Raw genomic sequence first — 22,879 nt, 5'->3', positions numbered from 1 at the left:
GTAGTGGCCTGGATGTTTATATATATATATATATATATATATATATATATATATATATATATATATATATACACATTATGAGCATTATAGTATATGTATACCAGCCAGTTCACAATACAATAATTGGCTGAGTGCACCTGGGTGTTTAGCGGGTGTTAGTAGGAGGCTCTTGTCTCCAGCAATACAGTCTATAAAGCAAGTCACCACGCTCCAAAAAACAAACTTCTTAGAAATGCTTTACTGAATGTTTCCTTCTTTACAAAACACGATTCCACAATGTTACAAAAACATGTATATCACCCATAGTGCTCATGCGGCGGACATCTCTGGTTAATGGATCCACTCTACTCCTCCTGGGATTCTCGATCCACCGTCTGCATCCCCGAAGGCTGGTAGGCGTGCAGTTACACAGCTTTTATGGTTGTTTTAGGAGCGAGACTCTCTTCCTTGTGTGAGGAAGGGAGCCTTGCTCCTGAAACGTGCATAAAAGCTGCGTGATTGCCTACCAGCCTTCGGGGATGAAAACGGTGGATCGAGAACCTCAGGAGGAGTAGAGTGGATCCATTAACTAGAGATGTCCGCCGCATGAGCACTATGGGTGATATACATGTTTTTGTAACATTGTGGAATCGTGTTTTGTAAAGAAAAAAACATTCAGTAAAGCATTTCTAAGAAATTTGTTTTTTGGAGCGTGGTGACTTGCTATTAAGACTATACACCAGCCAGACCACTGCTTTTAGAGCGAAGTGGTAGTTGGGTAACCAAGACAACTTAAATAATCAGGAATATCAGGAGAAGGAAGCAAGTTTTTAAATGAAAGTATTTGCAAGTGTATAACTCAATGTCACACATTTCACTATGTAAGTTGAAAAGGGGATACGCTATTAAATCACAGTAACACATTCACTACTATTTAAAATTATTTCTATCAAAGTTATCTTTAAAAGAGATACCAGAATAAATATTTAAAAAAGCTATTTAGTATAGATGATAAATTAAAGAAAAAAGTTGGTTCAATATCCTATCTACTAGGGTATCAGCACTTGAGGAGACAGGCCAGAGTCTCACAGCTGCATTTATCCCATGTACTCCATAAAAACACCTCTTGCTAATACTTTTGCATTGCATAGCATTATCATAGAGGTATTACTTGGTATTACTAGGTATTACATAAATACTCTTTCATATTAAATGTCCACACATTAGCAGCCACTATAAAATTGCCATTATTCAAGCTAGGAAGATTATGATGTTAATTGGCTCATAATTTACCTGTGACAAGGCTGAACAATACTGCAGTGTAGAAAAAAAAGTGTTGTCTCATGAAGTTGGGAGTTCAGCTAAGAATAATTGAAATAAATATGGGTTTAATAGGCATTCTCCTAAAATGTGTGTGTTTACATGGGTGAACAGTACTACAATGAAAAATATGAAGAAAAGACTGAATTGCAACCTTAAGGGTAGCTTCACACGCACCGTATCGCAGCAGATTAGATCTAAATGACTGAACACAGCAACAAATCTGCTCCATCAAATCTGTTGTGGATCCGGTGTGTGTGAAGGCACCCTAAAGGGGTTATCCAGCATTATAAAACAATGGCCACTTTCCTCTAGACACAACACCACTCTTGTCTCCAGTTTGGATGGTGTTTTGAGCTTAATTGCAAACCACACCTGAACTGGAGACAAGAGTTGTTGTCTCTGAAAAAAAAAAGTGGCTTTGTTTTTCTAGAGCTGGATAACCCCTTTAAAGTGTACCCATCATGAAGTCTGGATCTAGCATCCATTTGCACCTGGAAGTTTTGGGTACCCATGGAGACGACCACACTGGAACGGTAATGTGATGCAAAACCAGTTGGATCAGAATGTGAATCATGCACATGGTCGCCTTCATGGATACTCAAACTTCCAGTGGCAAATGGGTTTGTATACAGTGCCAGGCCTAGACCTTGTGACAGGTACACATTAAGGGCCTTTTACACAGAGAATATTGGCCAAACAGACCAGTTATTGCCCCATTTCAAAGACCCAGTGACCAGCCAAGGAACAAGCAAACAGTTATTCCTCAACTGATCACTGGGAGCTGTAAAGATTATCGTTGACCAGCTACACATCTGCCTTTGTAAACAGGGAATGTGCGCCCAGCAATAGTTATATGAAGTGCTGCATGAATGATCCAACAATTGTTGATCTCCTATACCAGTGCTGGTATCGGGCATGGGTCTGCACATATGTAGACCATTAGACTGTGATTAGACAGGTGGTGTGTGGGCCAAGTCAGCTATTCGCCATCAGTGGTCATCCAATGTATAATTCTGTAATTGTTTTACAGTATTGATACATTTTTATACTCTCTTTGTATGACTCTTGTGCTACCTGGGGTCACATACTGTATATTATGTGCATTAAGATTACCCTCATTTTATTGTTATGATGGCACTGGAGCATACAGACCAATAGGACCAGGTTCATGCTGTGTTTTGTGCACATTTAATATATACAATATATACGGAAAATGATAAAAATGTACATGTCAGTTGGATGCTAATGCTAGTTTAGAAATATGAATGGTCACATTTAAGCAGAAACCACACTTAAAAGTGACTTTACCAATTATTATTAATCATGGTCAGGTAATTGTCCAGTGGACATAATAAAAAATGTAATTTTCCATTTCAGTTCTTCTCTTGCCCAGAGAGATATCTACAGCATGGCTCCGTCTTTGCTGCCAAGTTGGTGTTAAGAAAATAATTCCTATAGTAGGAAATGTGGCCAACACATGCTGCTGCTGGAGATGGGACACAGAGCTCTCTGTGGGAGTGCGATATAAAATTGATGTAATACTGTATACCACTGGACAGATAAATTGAATTTTGAATGAGAAATATGCATATGTCTAAAGAATAAAAACCAACAAAGAAGTAAAATAAGCGAAGTTTAGTTTAGGTTTTTGTTTTCATCATCTATCCATGCAATATAAAAAGCGAGAGAGAGTGAGTGTGTGTGTGTATACGGCACGTGTGCATAAAGAGAAAATAATCAATGGTATGTAAGTGTGTATGTAAATAGAGATATACTGTATAGACACTGGCCCAGATTTACTAAAAGTTTCTGGGGGAGATTTATCAAACATGGTGTAAAGTGAAACTGGCTCATTTGCCCCTAGCAACCAATCAGATTCCACCTTTCATTTTCCAAAGAGTCTGTGAGGAATGAAAGGTGGAATCTGATTGGTTGCTAGGGGCAACTGAACCAGTTTCACTTTACACCATGGTTGATAAATCTCCCCGTCTATGTGCAAATAAAGACAGTTATTAAATGCCCCAGATTTATTACTGAGACACAGGCTGGGGGCAACATAAAACCTCTCTAGCGTCAGATCTCCGCTCCAGGATCTTCTCCCAACTCGGTAAACTGACTGCCCGCTTAGCCAATCGGTTGCTGGGGCGGGAGGCTGCTGCAGTCACTGATTGGCTGAGCAGGTAATTCATCAGCCGGAAAGGCATTTTCCGGTGAGGGTCTGGGAGCGGCGCAGGCACGTGGAGAGGTAAGTTAGTGTTCTGTAGTAAGTTCCCCCCTTGCCAACTGCCAGCTGCCCAAAAAAAAATTGCCGGACTTCTCCTTTAAAGTGGGCTAGAATTTTGATTTATTATTATTATTATTATTATTATTATTATTATTATTATTATTATTATTATTATTATTATTTCCTCAGCCAGCTTTTTAAATAAATACATAGATGTTGAGTGTTATTAAAATGCAGTGATATGGTTGAAACATCGGGGAATGAAGCTTGTGGATTGTGTACTGCTAATGATGTATCTACATAGTCCGCCAGTGCGCCACATGTTTACGCATCCTAACTTTTGCTAATTACACATTTTATGTTTCATTGTTCCATGGTGATATATTCAACAAATAAACAATAACGCTGCATTAAAATTTTCAGAAATATGTTACACTTAAATGTGTTCCCTGTGATATAATATTTTGTGCTGCACACTCCCCTGAGACCACAATACCAGAGCTTTGCTGAAAGCCTCCTATTAGATTGAATAGGAACATTATGGCAAGGCTGAAAAAGCGAAGACTTATGTGAGACCTGGCGGGTTTATTTTTTCATCTCCACAATGATGCACTTTAGGAGTAAACATACACATCAAGATATTAGCTGTATTAACATATATTGTTATACCTGTATGGTTTCTTTGGGGAACATACATCACTGCTGTTCACTTGTCAGATTGCTATTTGCAGCCACTGTGCTATTCCAATTGCAGGTAGTATTTTAGCAGCAGAAATTTTAATATCAAGCCATAGGTTACAGCTTAGATCCTGTTTACATCATGTTTTAGCCATCCCGTAAGAGTATTCATCTGGGAGATATCCTAAACTAGTTTTCAAGCATACAGTAGGATGTTACTGGTATCGGTATGGGCAGGCACATCATTGTAGATTTCCTGGGGAAGACAGTTAAAGGGGTATGCCAGTGGAAAAAAAAATATCTTTTTTTCATCAACTGCTGTCAGAAAGTTATATAGATTTGTAATTTGCTTCTATTTTGAAATCTCATGCCTTCCAGTACTTATCAGCTGCTGTATGTCCAGCAGGAAGTGGTTTATTCTTTTCAGTCTGACACAGTGCTCTCTGCTGCCACCTCTGTCCATGATAGGAACTTTCCAGAGGAAGAGAGGTTTCCTGCTGTGATAAGTACTGGAAGACTGGAGATTATTATATAGAAGTAAATTACCAATATAAATATAAGTTTCTAACACCAGTTGATTTGACAGAAAAATAAATTGCAGGAGTACCCCTTTAATCCTCCTGTTCTCCTTCTGTTCTACCTCCAGAGCAGTGGTATTGCTGACAGCCACCCAATACACACATTAATGCAAAATGTGTTTCCGGTGGTTGGATGCAGTGTCTCTGTAGAGCGCTCAGGACAATGATAGAAAGTAGGACCCTGCCCACTCTTTTAACCTCTATCGGACATCCCCTTCCTTTGTTATGGCGGCTGCTTTGGATTTATGGCCGCACTCTCTGGGGTAGCTGCAGATTACATAGCCCACTCAGTGTAAGGAGTGTAAGTGGTGGTGAACAGCATCCTACATACTGCACTTTTGGCCAGAGAGTCAGCAGACACTCACAGGGCATTGCTGCTCCTCTACATAGTATGTATGGTGCTCTATGCTAGGACACCATGGAAACTACATACTGTGCTGCAAGGCATACACTGAAGCATACAGTAAATACAGAGCCTTCTCCTATAGAGATTTGCCTGAAGTTAAAAGTGAAAATATCGGATTCAGACGAATCCAATTATTTTTGTAAAAATTTGAATGAATTGAATTATTTAATCAATTTACTCATCTCTAGTCAAAAGCTTTCTTGACGTTTATGTTAACAATGGGATAAAATGTGATGTGAAAATCCATTATCCAGGAGCTTGCATGACAGCTATGAATCATCCTAACAAATACACCCAAGATATACCATTAAAGCTAAATATTTGACATCATACAGATGTACGTTAAATGTTAGGACTATTTCAAATCATGTTTATATTTTATCTATGAGCCTCTTTCTTGTCTTGTTTCATGAAGACCTTAGGATTCCAGTAGCCACAATTTCCAACAGTTAAAAAGACTTCTAAGTGACTTGTTGCAAGAACCCCCCCCCCCCCCCCCACACACACACACACACACACTCAAAAGGAGTCCAACTAACAATTTCTTCTTTCTATTAATCTTTGTATGGTCTTTTAATGTCCATTCCCCCACCCCGGCCTCAGCTAGAGAGCCATCGCTATGACCTGTGGAGATGAACAATCATTATTTTAGTTAATAGCTTCACATATCATTTGTTGCATCCTTTGTGCTTGAGCTGTAGCAATGAGCAGAGGTCTTTCCCCACCTTTGCAATTATACAGCTGCTGAGCCATAAATAATGATTCGGAAATACCATCTTAGTTCATCAGTGTACTTTGTCTTAGTTGGTTGAAAGAGTCAGGAAAAAAAAGGTGGGATAAAGTTAAATGAAGTTTGGATCATCCATTCTCCAATTATAGGTTGTCATTACCACAAAATGTCAATCAACATAGTCCTGTGTTTTGAAGCTCGTAACTGAGTCTCCATTGACTTTTTTTCTTTTTTTGCATATTCATCTTCCCCAGGAGGCAATGCACCTAGAATTTCACTGTATTGAGCACTTTTACCAGCTGCCAAGAGTGTCGTCGTTGGCTGGTCTCCCTGAGATTAGTGATCTGTTTGTCCTGTTGATCTACTAGGCATTGTTCCCACCTAGCCATAATCCTGCTCCACACTGATGAAGGACAACACCCCGAAACAGCAGTTTGTGGATGGATACCTGGCTTTAGTATTTCCTTTGTCATATCATCAGACTCGTAAATGAGTTGGATATTGAGTGATGGGTCCACTTAATATGGTGGTTTTGTTGGTCTACATACAGGAGCCATCATTTTGCTAGGTTCTTTCCCTGGAGGGATATCTGACTAGTCCCACGTTTTGAGACCCTTAACTGAGGCTCCGCTAACTTTTTTGCATACTGACATAAATAAGATTAGACAGAGGTCTAGGTCCCTTTCTGTAAATCCTTACAATCGTTGTATTTCTAAAAATACTTGTTTAAGTTTGTGTTCTTTCTATCTTCTTTATTGCAGTGGCCAATGGAAGTGTGGCAGAAAGTTAAACACTGGTAAACTGGGAAGGAGTACAGGATGTGTTGCAGCTAGGCTTCCATAGCTCCTCTTTAAGACTTTCTGACCACAAATATGATATTACCCTTGGAGCTTTATCTGACAGCAGCCAGGCTTCTCATTACTGCTGCTTTGTTATAAATGCTAAATAATTCATGAACCAAATATTGAGCCATAGCATGGAAAACAATATTACTATTGACACAGATTCATTGAATTTCAATGCTAGGAGATTTATTTCCTAAGTTAACCATGTCTTGTTCAGAGTGATTAGGTTATTGTTGTTTTTTTTTTTTGCTTACTTTGGTTAACAGGATCTCAATACTAAGTAACTTATGTGAAGATATTTCATTTCTACTACTGATCTAATTGGTAGCTTCTGTATAATGTCATGCCTGCAGGGGAAGCATCCGCATTGTGGTTCTGCAATGTGAAGTGTTAGTGTGTTAGTATGAAGTAGGTGGCTTCCAATGAAGGCAACCCCTTTAAATAGAAAAAGAAAACGCCTTGGGTCCAGCTCCAAAGACCTCTAGTGATGGAATCCACCATGACCATGTATAAATCACATTAATATGTTAGCAATTTACAACCAGTTTGTGACAAAAACAATTGAACTGCATGTAAAGATCCAAGTGGCATTGGTGTTGTGTTGGCACAAATCTAACTTTGACATTTCTGTATGTAGTGCCAAGTTTTTATATTATGATTCCAAGCAAGACGCCAAGTAACAGTAATACTTCAAGTGTTATTTTTTGTAAAACTGGTCTACAAATCTATTTTTTAGTAATACTTCAACATCCCAGGTATTATTAACAGTGATCCAGTACAATTTGCATAATCTGGTAAGCCAGGGAGCACTTTCACATGACTCCTGGTGCCACACCATTTAGATCATTGGCCCATCTTCAATAGTAACCTTCCAAGCATGATAAATGCAATAGCCCAGTATCGGTAGCTCGTATCGGTGTACATTTCAGTTGGGTACATTCCTTATTGGCATGGGGTATATAGTTTAGTATGAAGCAAGTCAATAGGAAAACCACATAAGTGTACTTTTAAAGAATTCCTTTTATTGAAAGATTTCATTTTGTGGTTATAAAGGGCCAAAACTTGCATTGAGAAAATGCTATTTATTTTACAGATGTTACGTTACACAGCGTATTGATGTATGAAACGCAAATCCGCAAGGAACGCTTTTAGAATTCTCATTTTGTGTTCAGGACCCGAGGATAATCCACAACTAGACCCTGTATACAGTACATAAATAACTTAATGTATAATTTTATTATGTATGATGTCCTAGAGAGCGACTTACATTTAATTTACTTTAATACACTGCCTTTTTTGCAGAATGAGTCTTGCACAACTTTAAGAACATAAGGTTCATTTTTACTAATGAATTTCACTGGCTGCAGTGATGAGGATCTTTTTTCAGATGAGACCTCAAGGAGGAACTGGTTGTCAGAAAAGTGTGCCAGGCAATCAAACAGGGGAGAAAACAACAGATTTCGGTATCTTTTATAGCTACATAAATTCTCTTTTCTTAACTGTTGAGCCGCAGCTAAAAAACAAAAACAAAAGTAACAAGGTAATATTCAGTTTTATCACGGTTAACACAGGGATTGGAGAGAACCTTGGATAGCTTGGTTACCGTTTTCTTACCACAAGGGTCACCTTGTGAAGATGAAGGATCTGACTGTTTCAGAAATTGATGCAACGTGTGTAGATGTTTGCTAATGCAAAGATCCATTTATAGAATATACTAGAAAATATACCCGGCGCTGCCCGGGTATAAAGTGTCAGTGTGTTAATTAGATTTGTTCTAAGGTGCCCAGGAGGCCAAGCTAAAGGTATTGTTTCATCTGAGTTAATCAGTGGAATTAGTGTATACCTGTAGTGCATAGTTGGAGGGGTTCTGTATACCCACAATGTACAATTTTTAGGGGTCTCGCATATCTGTAGTGCATAGTTGGGGGGGTTGTATACCTATAGTGTATAGTTGGGGGGTCCTGTATACCTGTAGTGTGTAGTTGGGGGGGGGGCTGTATACCTGTAGTGTATAGTTTAGGGAGGTCCTGTATACCTACAGTGTACAATTGGTGAAGGTCCTGTATACCTGTACTGTATAGTTTGGGGGTCCTGTATACCTGTAGTATATAGTTGGTGCTGTATACCTGTAATGTATAGTTGGTGGAGGTCTTGTATACCTGTAGTTTATAGTTTGAGGGTCCTGGATACCTGTAGTGTATAATTGGTGGAGGTCTTGTATACCTGTAGTATATAGTTCGGGGGTCCTGTATACCTGTAGTGAATAGTTTGAGGGTCCTGTATAACTATAGTATAGAGTTGGTGGAGGTCCTGTATACCTGTAGTGTATAGTTTGGGGTCCTATATACCTGTAGTATATAGCTGGTGGAGTTCCTGTATACCTGTAGTATATAGCTTTGGGGTCCTGTATACTTGTAGTATAGAGTTGGTGGAGGTGCTGTATACCTGTATTATAGAGTTGGTGTAGGTCCTGTATACCTGTAGTGTATAGTTTTGAGGTCCTGTATACCTGTAGTGTATAGTTTGGGGTCCTGTATACCTGTAGTATATAGTTGGTGGAGTTCCTGTATACCTGTAGTGTATAGTTTTGGGGTCCTGTATACCTGTAGTGTATAGTTTGGGGTCCTGTATACCTGTAGTATATAGTTGGTGAAGGTCCTGTATACCTGAAGTATATAGTTGGTGGAGGTCCTGTATACCTGTAGTGTATAGTTTTGGGGTCCTTTATACCTGTAGTGTAAAGTTTGAGGTCCTGTATACCTGTAGTATATAGTTTTGTGGAGGTCCCGTGCACCTGTAGTGTATAGTTTTGGGGTCCTGTATGCCTGTAGTGTCCTGTATACCTGCAGGGTTGTATTTACCCGTATGGCAGTGTTATTCAGTCACAGTGTGTCGGTATTGGTCATGTCTGGTATGGCGGTGTTATCCAGTCACAGTGGCGGTATTGGTCAGGTCTGGTGTGGCAGTGTTATCCAGTCACAGTATGGCGGTATTGGTCAGGTCTGGTGTGGCGGTGTTATCCAGTCACAGTATGGCAGTATTGGTCAGGTCTGATATGATGGTGTTATCCAGTCACAGTATGGCAGTATTGGTCAGGTCTGATATGACAGTGTTATCCAGTCACAATATGGCGATATTGGTCAGGTCTGGTATGACAGTGTTATCCAGTCACAGTATGGCGGTATTGGTCAGGTCTGGTGTGGCAGTGTTACCCAGTCACAGTTTGGTATACATGTAGTGCCCTGTATATACATGTAATGTATAGTTGGAGTAGGGGTCTACCAGTTATTACTGTGGATGTTGTGAGGCAGCTTCCCTAGCAACCATTGCTTCCTGTGAAAATGAAAGCAGTCATCCTATTGGTTGCTAAGGCTCCCAACTGCCGTGTCTGCTGCAGCTAATTATATCACCTGTGTTTGCAGTGAGGAGATTTTCCCATTCATCTCTATGGGGCTCCTCTCTTTCCCCTCCCCCTCCCCTCCTGTACATCTGGCGGGGACGGGACCTTCGCAATAACCTTCCCGGGTACCCAATGTATCTGTGTGCCAAATTTGGGGTCAAACGGTTCAGGCGTTTGGAAGTCTATAGAGGACAGACAGACAGACAGACTGACTTTCATTTTTATGATATAGATATGTTGCTTTTCCTCCACTACTGGAAACTTTGGACTGTTGTGCATCTGAAATCTGCAAATCCACATCACGTAATAAAAATACATCAGTGCAAAGCTTATTCTGGGCATTATGTCTGGGCATTGAGTGTTCTATAATGTATGTCCTATAAACTGCCCTGTCAGGTGCTGTATAGAGATGAACGAACCGGGTTGGGGTTCGAGTCCATCCGAACCCGAACTATCGGCATTTGATTAGCTGGGGCTGCTGAACTTGGATAAAGCTCTAAGGTTGTCTGGAAAACATGGATACAGCCAATGACTATATCCATGTTTTCCACATAGCCTTAGGGCTTTATCCAACTTCAGCAGCCACCGCTAATCAAATGCCAAAAGTTCGGGCTCGAGGTTTGCTCATCTTTAGTGCTGTATCAAGTTGCTTCAGTTGTTTCTTTAAGAACAGGTATTTAGAAAACCTTTATAAAAACGTTGGGCACTCTTTGATATGATACATGATATTTTGGTACACAGACATAAGCAGGGAGATAGTACTAAAACCTCTTTATGGCTATGTTCCCACAACCTTAAAATGGCATCTGTTTTTGGATAAGGCTGTAATTTTAGTTCTAAAAGGTGGCTTTCTATTGTCTATTTGTGCACGCTATTATCAATAAACAGCCACATTTTGTTGTTTAATGATGGCCCATTACCATTGTGGGAACATAGCCTCAGACTCTTTTGGAAACCTACATACAATACCACACCATACCTTTAAGGGGTTTAAAGCGTACCTGTCACTACACCTGCTGCCAGATCATCAGTCTTGGAAGTTCTGGTATTCTTGACAATAAACCATGCGTTAAAGGAAATTTCTGTCGCTGCATGGTTTGCTGTTATAAATCCCTGAACTTCTGGACTACAAGAGAAATTCACTGTTGATCCGGCAGTGGGTCTAGTGACAGGTACTCTTTAAAATTTTGTACCACATAGGTACGAGTCCTCTCAATGTTCCTTAGGGACCCATTACACGGGACGATTATCATTCAGATTATCGTTAAATCATTAAAATCCAAACGATAATCGTTCGTTTGAATAGCAGTTAACGATTAACTACCGAACGAGAAATCATTGATCGTTTAATAAGACCTGGACCTATTTTTATCGTTGCTTGTTCGCAAATTGTTCGCATTGAATAAGATGTCGCTCGGTCATTCACAGTAGTGACGAACGCAATAGCGACGACAAGGCATAGACAAGACAATAGCAAGAACGATCATAACTAACGATTATCGTTCCATGTAAATGGGTGAACGATTTTAGGTCGTTCGCAATAGCAGTCGTTTGGATTGTTTATCGTTAACAATTATGCGAACGATAATCGTCCCGTGGAATAGGGCCCTTAGGGTAAGAAAATAGCAAAAGTATAGGACAACACAGTTTCAGAGTGCACACCTGACCAGGCCCGATCCAGGTATTTAAGTAAACCAAGGCAGCAGTGTGAATAAAAGCTATTTGGCTTGGCAATAGTGCTGCCTTGGATTACTGATATTGAATGTTCCTTAGGGTGTCAGTGTTACTAAAAACAATAATAAGCTTTTGACGTGTCTTAGAGAAAGGATCTGGTTGCTCAGACCTCAGCTGATCACAAAAATAAGTGCGGAGAAGTGCTCACTTAACCCCTTAGTGAGCGCCGATACGGCTTTTTACGGCGGTCACTAAGGGTCCTTATTCTGCTGCCATCAGCTTTTTACGGCGATGGCAGAGAATAAGGCTGCGGGGCCGGGATGGCCCCCACCCCATCCCCCCGGCTACCGGAGGTAGCTGAGGGGTTGGGGCAGTGTGTGGGGTCCGTCCCGCCCCCCCCCCCCCCCCCCTAACCGACGATCGCCGCTATTAACGTTATAGCGGCGGCCGGCGGTAAAGGGGATTACCGGTGCTGCCGTCGCCTTTCATCTCCCCCCTCCGTGAATCTACGGCGGGGGGAGATGAAATAAGTGTCCCCCAGACCTCAGATCAGCCCCCCGAAGTAGGGCGATCACTAACCCCCCTCCCCCGGCGGCCACTAATTTGGTCTCTGTCATTGAACTATGATTACTGAGATAGAAAATATCACAGTAATCATAGTAATACAGTGAAAATAAATATGTAAAGTACAAAAAGTGACAAACATACAAAAAAATAAAACACACACTTTTTATTATAGTAATAATTGCAGTTTACTCCCAAATTACCCCTAACCCCTCCCCAGATTGCCCGTAACCACCGCACGTTGCCCGTAACCACCGCACGTTGCCCGTAACCACCGCAAATTGCCAGTGACCCCCTCCCGATTGCCCGCAACCACCCCAAATTACATGTACCCACCCCAGATTACCTATAAGCACTTCAGTTTAACAGTAACAATCCCAGATTGTCTGTAACCCTTCCAGGTTGCACATAACCCCCCCAGGTTCCCCGTAATCATGCCAGATTACATGTAACCCCCCCAGATTGCACGTAACCACCGCGCGTTGCCTCTGACCACGCAACGATGCCTCTGACCACGCCACGATGCCTCTGACCACGCCACGATGCCTCTGACCACCGCACGTCGCCTCTGACCACCGCACGTCGCCTCTGACCACCGCACGTCGCCTCTGACCACCGCACGTCGCCTCTGACCACCCCACGTCGCCTCTGACCACCACACGTCGCCTCTGACCACCACACGTCGCCTCTGACCACGCCACGGCGCCAGATTGCGGTGCCCATGCCAGAATACAGGTATCCACCCCAGATTGCCTATAAGAACTTCAGTTTATCCGTAACCACCCCACATTGCCCATAACCACCCCACGTTGCCCGTAACCACCCCAGATTGTCAGTAAGCACTGCAGGTTGCCCGTAACCACCCCACGTTGCCCGTATCCACTCCAGATTGTCTGTAAGCACTGCAGGTTGCCCGTAACCACTCCATGTTGCCCGTATCCACCCCAGATTGTCTGTAAGCACTGCAGGTTGCCCGTAACCACCCCACATTGTCCGTAACCACCCCAGATTGTCTGTAAGCACTGCAGGTTGCCCGTAACCACCCCACGTTGCCCGTATCCACCCCAGATTGTCTGTAAGCACTGCAGGTTGCCCGTAACCACCCCACGTTTCCCGTAACCATCCCAGATTGTCTGTAAGCACAGCAGGTTGCCCGTGACCACCCCACGTTGCCCATAACCACCCCACGTTGCCCATAACCACCCCACGTTGCCTGTAACGACCCCAGGTTGCCGTAACCACAGCAGGTTGCCCGTGACCACCCCATGTTATCCGTAACCACCCCAGATTACCTGTAACCACCTCAGGTTGCCCATAACCACCCCTGGTTGCCCGTAACCACCCTACATTACCTGTAATCTCATTTTTTTTATTTTATTTTAGTAACTGCGCTATTCTAATAACTATTACTAGCTGCGGTTTTGCTCCTGTAAATTGGCACTCCTTCCCTTCTGAGCCCTGCTGTGTGCCCATACAGTGGTTTATGCCCACATATGGGGTACCGTTGTACTCAGGAGAACCTGCGTTACAGATTGTGGGGTACATATTCTCTCCTGTTCCTCGTCAAATTGAGAAATTTCAAACTAAACCAACATAATATTGGAAAAATTTGAGTTTTTCATTTTTACTGGCCAATTTTGAATACTTTCCTCTAATACCTGTGGGGTAAAAATGGTCACCACACCCCAAGATGAATTCTTTGAGGGGTGCACTTTCCAAAATGGGGTGACTTTTGGGGGGAATCTATTCTGCTGACACTACAGGGGCTCTTCAAACGCACCTGGCGCTCAGAAACTTCTTCAGAAAAATCTGCACTGAAAATGCTAATTGGCGCTCCTACCCTTCTGAGCCCGGCTGTGTGCCCATGCAGTGGTTTATGCCCACATATGGGGTACCTTTCTACTCAGGAGAACCTGCTTTACATATATTGGGGTGACATTTCTCTCCTGTTCCTCATGAAATTGAGAAATTTTAAACTAAAGGAACATATTATTGGAAAAAATCGAGTTTTTCATTTTTACTGTCTACTTTTGAATACTTTCCTCAAATACCTGTGGGGTCAAAATGCTCACCACACCCCAAAATAAATTCTTTGAGGGGTGCACTTTCCAAAATGGGGTGACTTATTGGGAGATTTTACTCTGCGGACACTACAGGGGCTCTGCAAACGCACCTGGCGCTCTGAAACTTCTTCAGCAAAATCTGCATTGAAAAAGCTAATTGGCGCTCCTTTCCTTCTGAGCCCTCCTGTGTGCCCATGCAGTGGTTTATGCCCACATATGAGGTACCTTTTCACTTAGGAGAACCTGCTTTACAAATTTTGGGGTACTTTTTTCCTCTTGTTCGTCATAAAATTGAGAAATTTCAAACTAAAAGAACATAATTTTGGAAAAATTTTAGTTTTTCATTTTTACTGTCTACTTTTGAATACTTTCCTCTAATACCTGTGGGGTCAAAATGGTCACCACACACCAAGATGAATACTTTGAGGGGTGCACTTTCCAAAATGGAGTGACTTATGGCGAGATTTTACTCCGCTGGCACTACAGGGGCACTGCAAACGCACCTGTCGCTCGGAAACTTCTGCAGCAAAATCTGCATTGAAAAAGCTAATTGGCGCTCCTTCCCTTCTGAGCCCTCCTGTGGGCCCATACAGTGGTTTACGCCCACATATGGGGTACCGTTGTACTCAAGAGAACCTGCATTACAAATTTTGGGGTGCTTTTTGTCTCATATTCCTTTTGAAAATGAGAAACTTTAATCTAAACGTATATATTATTGGAAAATTTAAATTTTTAATTTTTTTACTGCCTAATTGTGAATACTTTCCTCCAGCCCCTGTAGGGTTAAAATGCTCATTATACCCCTAGATTAATTCTTTAAGGTGTGTAGTTTCCAAAATGGGGTTTTCAGGATACCAGACTTCTAAATCCATTTAAAAAAAGAACTGGTCCCTAAAAAAATCAGTTTCACGAAAATGTGATAATTTGCTGATATATTTCTAAGCCCCGTAACACCCTAAAAAAGTAAAATATGTTTACCAAATTATGCCAGAATAAAGAAGACATATTGGTAATGTGACTTAGTAACTAATTTATGTGCTACGACTTTCTTTTTTTAGAAGCAGAGAATTTCAAAGTTCATAAAATGCAAATTTTTTAAATTTTTCATGATATTTTGATGTTTTTCACAAAAAACACACAAAGTAGTGACCAAATTTTGCCACTAACATAAAGTGCCATATGTCACGAAAAAAAAATCTCAGAATCGCTAGCATACGTTAAAGCATCACTGAGCTATAAGAGCATAAAGTGAGACAGGTCAGATTTTGAAAAATTAGCCTGGTCATTAAGGCCCAAACTAGCTGCAGCACAAAGGGGTTAAAGTGTCACTGTTGTTAAAATTTTTATTGCATAAATCAATAGTCCAGGCGATTTTAAGAAACTTTGTAATTGGGTTTATTAGCCGAATTTTTTTTTTTTATCATGAAAAAGCAGTTTGAAGCTCCCCCCCCTGTCTTCATGGTTTTCCTATGGAGAGAGAAAGTAAAAGCAGCGAAACAGGACAACAAAGAGTTAATTTACATTCACATTGTGGGCTCTCTCCTTGGTCAGTCACCATGGACCTCTCTGACCTCTAATTAGGGCTCTGAATAGCTCCCCTGCTGAACAATCCTTTGTTCTCGACTCTCTGCTGCCCGCTAATCTCGCTCCTTCTGCCTCCCCCATCCCCTCTTCATAGACCAGACAGATCTGACTGATGAAAAAACAGTCAAGATTTCCTGATTCTGAGGAGTGGATGACAGAAAGGAGAGGAGGGGGGGACCTGGGAAAAGGCTTTTTACATGCAGATAATGGCATATTTGGCTAATAAACCCAATTACAAAGTTTCTTAAAATCGCCTGGACTATTGATTTCTGCAAAAAAATAAAATAAAAAAAATTAACTACAGTGACTCTTTAAGTGCTTCTCTTTCAGTCTCTATACATGCTTCAAAAGACTGAGAGAAGAACTTGGCCAAGCTCTTCTCTTGGCTTGTGATTGATAGGGATACTACATGCCAAGATCCTAACCGATCAAAACATGTCAAAAGATGTTTTTTTTTTAATAAAGATAACACATGTCCAACAGAGGTCATTTGATACTGGTGGTCCGGGTATGAACACTCAGTACTTGATCGCTAAGAACTTTTGATGCGTCTCTATGAGATAGAGTGTGGCAGTGCCCATTTACCACTAGGGGGATTATGACATCCTCGACAGGAGCACAAATAGACCAGAATTCTTGAGGTTGTATAGACTTCAGGCTGGTTTTGTGGGATCTTGTCTGTTTAGTAGATGTGAAAAATGCCTTTGAGGTGAAGGACTTCAAACTGTATTTAGTTTTTTTTTTTTTTTATTCTTTCAATGGGCAATTTGTGCAACGGGCAAGCTACTTGAATGCTAATTTTATTTTTTTATTAATAAAGTGGATTAAGAACATTAAACAAAGTGTTAGTAGCAATCAGGGGCCTTGTGCTATACATTTGTATACAGTGGAAAAATTATAATGCACACTAGCTAGGCGTTCTCCCAGGAACAATATGTGAGGAATTATGAATGCGCAGTATGATAATAACAGACAATTATATCATTACCGATCTGATGCTGTACAGATTAATGAAAAGGGAAGATTATGCATCAAGGTTATTCTATCAGTGGGGAGGTAAGGTAATACACCGAATAAAAAATTATCACAGCATTTGGTGTTCCAAGCCCTTGTAACGTTGAGAATGGTGCGTGTACCTTCCAAATAAATGACAGGCCTTATTATCACAGTCACTTATGGGAGAATGTTCAGACTGATCTGTTTGCTGGAATCATTTACCTGTTAATAGTGAAGGTTAATAAGGTAGATTGGGGAAGAATGCAAATGAGGCTTAAAACAACTGCAGCATTTTGTTGTGATATCTGTTTTAATTAGCTTCTGTAAACTGCAGCGTGCGCCGTAAGTGCAGCTGTAAAAATCCCTGTGCACACATTGTGGAGCGCGTTCAACCTGGTATTAAAGAGCGGCAACAAGCCCATCCACTGCCTTAACAAAGAGATTACAGAGGAGCGGGCACCCACACTTTTATGGTTGTGCGGAGGTCTGTGGATTTCATCCCTGCCTGCTAGTAACCAGCAGGGCCGGCCTTTGGGGTGTGCGAGCTGTGCGGTTGCACAGGGCGCATCACTCCTGGCCAGCTAGGGGGCGCTCTGGCAGTCAGCTGCACACTTAACTGGTCTGGCAGACAGACGTTCTGTCTGTCTGCCAGAGCGCCCCTCTAGCTGGCCGCCTGCCCTCCTTACATAGTAGTTGGTTCGGGCGCTCCAGAAGATAGACGGGCTAGGAACCTGGCAAAGTAATGTTCTGGGTTGATCCCGGTAAGCTCCGCCCCCCGCCGACAAGCCCCACCCCCGGCACCCACCACATGTGGGAGGCTGACTTTTTTCTTGCCACATTGCAGCCTGCAGGGTGCTCAGGTCCCATCAGTGTGCTGACCTGTGACCTCTGCCCAGCCATGTGCGTCCTCCCTCCTCCTCCTCAGCAATGCCTGCAGCCTCCAGGATCCTGGGCCCCTGCTGTAAGTCTGATGATTCTCTCTCCTCTGTCTCTCTACCTCTTTCCCTTCTATCTATCTATCTATCTATCTATCTATCTATCTATCTATCTATCTCTATCTATCTATATATCAGCTGAAACAGTACATAACTACTGCCCCAGCATACCCAACAGCTAAACAGTACATAACTACTGCCCCCAGCATACCCCAACAGCTAAACAGTGCATAACTACTACCCCAACAGCTAAACAGTGTATAACTACTGCCCCCAGCATACCCAACAGCTAAACAGTGCATAACTACTGCCCCTAGCATACCCCAACAGCTAAACAGTGCATAACTACTGCCCCCAGCATACCCAACAGCTAAACAGTACATAACTACTGCCCCCAGCATTCCCCAACAGCTAAACAGTGCATAACTACTGCCCCCAGCATACCCAACAGCTAAACAGTACATAACTACTGCCCCCAGCATACCCAACAGCTAAACAGTGCACAACTACTGCCCCCAGCATACCCCATCAGCTAAACAGTGCACAACTACTGCCCCCAGCATACCCCAACAGCTGAAACAGTGCATAACTACTGCCCCCAGCATACCTCAACAGCTGAAACAGTGCATAACTACTGCCCCCAGCATACCCCAACAGCTAAACAGTGCATAACTACTGCCCCAGCATACCCAACAGCTAAACAGTGCATAACTACTGCCCCCAGCATACCCAACAGCTAAACAGTGCATAACTACTGCCCCCAGCATACCCCAACAGCTAAACAGTGCATAACTACTGCCCCCAGCATACCCCAACAGCTAAACAGTGCATAACTACTGCCCCCAGCATACCCCAACAGCTAAACAGTGCATAACTACTGCCCCCAGCATACCCAACAGCTAAACAGTGCATAACTACTGCCCCCAGCATACCCAACAGCTAAACAGTGCATAACTACTGCCCCCAGCATACCCAACAGTTAAACAGTACATAACTACTGCCCCCAGCATACCCCAACAGCTAAACAGTGCATAACTACTGCCCCAGCATACCCCAACAGCTAAACAGTACATAACTACCGCCCGCAGCATACCCAACAGCTAAACAGTGCATAACTACTGCCCCCAGCATACCCCATCAGCTAAACAGTACATAACTACTGCCCCCAGCATACCCCAACAGCTAAACAGTGCACAACTACTGCCCCCAGCATACCCCAACAGCTGAAACAGTGCATAACTACTGCCCCCAGCATACCCCAACAGCTAAACAGTGCATAACTACTGCCCCCAGCATACCCAACAGCTAAACAGTGCATAACTACTGCCCCCAGCATACCCAACAGCTAAACAGTGCATAACTACTGCCCCCAGCATACCCCAACAGCTAAACAGTGCATAACTACTGCCCCCAGCATACCCCAACAGCTAAACAGTGCATAACTACTGCCCCCAGCATACCCCAACAGCTAAACAGTGCATAACTACTGCCCCCAGCATACCCCAACAGCTAAACAGTACATAACTACTGCCCCCAGCATACCCCAACAGCTAAACAGTGCATAACTACTGCCCCCAGCATACCCCAACAGCTAAACAGTGCATAACTACTGCCCCCAGCATACCCAACAGCTAAACAGTACATAACTACTGCCCCCAGCATACCCAACAGCTAAACAGTGCATAACTACTGCCCCCAGCATACCCAACAGCTAAACAGTACATAACTACTGCCCCCAGCATACCCAACAGCTAAACAGTACATAACTACTGCCCCCAGCATACCCCAACAGCTAAACAGTGCATAACTACTGCCCCCAGCATACCCCAACAGCTAAACAGTGCATGACTACTACCCCCAGCATACCCCAACAGCTAAACAGTGCATAACTACTGCCCCCAGCATACCCCAACAGCTAAACAGTGCATAACTACTGCCCCCAGCATACCCCAACAGCTAAACAGTGCATGACTACTACCCCCAGCATACCCCAACAGCTAAACAGTGCATAACTACTGCCCCCAGCATACCCCAACAGCTAAACAGTGCATAACTACTGCCCCCAGCATACCCCAACAGCTAAACAGTGCATAACTACTGCCCCCAGCATACCCAACAGCTAAACAGTGCATAAATACTGCCCCCACGGTAAACAGTGTAATTGCCAAATAGGCCAAGTCCAAATTTGCTGTTTTTTAGTGAAGTCACATCCCAGAAAAAAATTCAAAAAGTGATTAAAAGGGGGGGGGGGGGGTAGATGATTGATAGATACATACATAGATGGTACTTCTATCGGGGGTCGGGGGGTTTGGGGGGGCTGGGGTTTAGGGGTGGAGCTTGTTGTAGTAGGATTTAGTATATTGTATCTAAATCCTATAGCCTCCTGTCCAGTTTGTGGTTTTATTGTGGGGGGTTGTCTGGAGGGATGGGAGGCTGTGAGATTTAGTCTATGTCACCATTAGGGGGTATCAACAGGGGCGGGGGGGGGGGGCGCCAAAAGAAAGTTTCGCACAGGGCGCCATCTACCCTAAGGCCGGCCCTGGTAACCAGTATGTGATTATTATACAGAGGCTGGATTCATGCTGCATTTTTCTGCATGTATTTTGGCACATTATGCACTAATAACGTTTTCCTTCCACGAGGATAAGCGTCACAGTTTACACCTCCATTTTGTATTATAATATTTATAATACATGCGATTAAGTGACATGTCGGAAAATGCATCAAAAACCCAAGATTGATATTACCACTCTTGTCTCCGGTTTATTTGTGTTTTTCAATTAAGCTTCATTCACATCAATAGAACAGAGTTGCAAAACCTCACCCAAACTGGAGACAAGACTCGTGTTGTCTCTGGAAGAAACGCCGGACAACCCCTTTAATTGAAATACACCATCAAAAATGTGAAAGTACTAATTAGAAATGACTACTATACCAGCAGTGATCTATATTAACTACTGATAATTGTGAAACATAGTTTAACAATCCACTAGAAATGTTATGGCCAATCATGGTTGTGCTGCTCACAATGTTATATTCCAGCAATTGAAATCCTTTAAGTGGTGGTTAAAAGGAATAGGTTTTCCAGAGAGCACCTCTGTTCCTGTTATAAGATCTTGTAATGATGGTCTAAGCCATGGATGAGGAACCGGCGGCCCTTCAGCTGTTGCAGAACTTCAATTCCTATCATGCCTGGATGGCCAAAGCCAAAACTTGATGGGAATTGTGATTTTGCAACAGTTAGTGGGCCGCAGGTTCCCCATCCATGGTCTAAGCTCACATAATCAGTGTCAGATGTGAAGTTCTGGCCTGGTGCCCCCAATAAAAACTATTGTAGGAGTTTGCAACTAATTGCAGTGGTGCATTAACCATCTTTTCAGGTAGTAGGGGTTCAGCTTTTTAACCTGGAGAAGCCCAGTAGGTTTAACTTAGTTAGAACTATGCCCATTTTAGTTTAATAAAAGATAGTAGATCATGCAGCTTTATTCTTGCCATCCATTGTGACAAGATGGCGGACAGCGTCTACATGCTGCCCAGCACCAAATACTAAATAATTTAATAATAAAATTGTATTAATCATTTCTAACTCTTCATTTTTTAGGACTCTGAATTTCCTCCAGACAACAGGGTGAACCCTCTTCTGGCTCAGCTTAAAGGGAAGAGCAGCCATCTCCTTAAAACAAGTGGATACAGTTTGAGCAATACTCTGAAAGCGCACGAACTAGCAGTGAGCTGGTAGGAAAATGTCTATTTAAGTTGCACTTACGTACTGTACATATTAAAGACTACAACTTCTTTTATACAGTATGACACAGCACAGGTTATGTTTCACTGCATACACAGAAAGAATCACTGCAGATGATTCCTCATCTGCACCTGCTGTGCCTTGTTTGGGCACTAGGTGGCAGCACAGGCACTGCAAATTTTCAGCAGCATAGGCAATACGCTGCACGTACTTAGATCCTGGTAAGCACAAATAAATATTTATTTACATTAAATTTTAATATAATTATACTGTACTTCAGCATTGCATACTGATACTGCTGCCGGTATATGGGAGCTCAGAAATCCTCTGTATTGTATGCAGCACAGGATCAATGGATAGCATCAAAACAGTTTATATATGTTCTCTGTTGTTACAATACACATCTTTATGCAACAACATACATATTCATGTATCATGGTCACAAGCATCTAGAAATTTTCCAATACAGTATCAAGATTACAAAACGTTATTGAAAGGAAGGGAAATAGAATCATGTTCAAAGACATAGATATTTAACTTTTTCTGGATATGGTCAGATTGGTAATGACTGTTTTAGCACATAGAAAGGTGAAACTTCAATAGTGCCCATTGACTTCTATGCTGTGACGCTACTACCAGTCTGCAGTACTGACCCATAGTGCAGTCTCTGACCTGCCATGTAATCCAGGGTTGTAGTAATGCTTTATGCAGTCCACAACCTTTGTGTGTTTACCTTTAACATTATCATTATTATTTATTTATTTTAAGTGTTCTTGATTCCATAGCGCTATACACATTATAGGGGGTGACGAACACGAACATTACATTACATTATCATCTTACATAAATAAGGTAAGTGGCAGACTGGTAAATAGGGATAGAGGACCCTGCCCTCTTACAATCTACAAGCATAAAATGAATGTACAATATAATTATGTAAGCGCTATATTACAAATGTAAAGTACACCCATGTGCATAAGGCCTAAAGCTTAGTTTATTAGGCTTATGCTTATGACTCCTGTGTTTTCGAAGAGTTAATATCCATAGCGGTACCTGTATAATACCTGGCTCCAGCTGCAGTGATGGGTGCTCCTCTCTGATACCTTCACATGGATATGACGCCCACACCTAGTATTACTAATAATACCGCTCGAA

General features: G+C 42.3%; 1 protein-coding gene across 1 annotated transcript in view; it reads left to right on the top strand.

The window, feature by feature from the left end:
• Positions 1–22,879, top strand: part of SPAG16 (sperm associated antigen 16) — a 666,429-nt gene that overhangs the window by 112,782 nt on the left and 530,768 nt on the right. Inside the window, exon 10 of the mRNA XM_069983207.1 lies at positions 21,581–21,714. Coding sequence (XP_069839308.1) covers positions 21,581–21,714 — 134 coding nt within the window. The remainder of the gene's footprint in view (positions 1–21,580; positions 21,715–22,879) is intronic.

The sequence above is a fragment of the Dendropsophus ebraccatus genome, chromosome 9 (genome assembly GCF_027789765.1).
Source record: "Dendropsophus ebraccatus isolate aDenEbr1 chromosome 9, aDenEbr1.pat, whole genome shotgun sequence".
Classification (NCBI taxonomy): Eukaryota; Metazoa; Chordata; class Amphibia; order Anura; family Hylidae; genus Dendropsophus; species Dendropsophus ebraccatus.
Note: the sequence above shows the minus strand (reverse complement) of the source record. Positions and strands in the feature narration are given on the sequence as shown.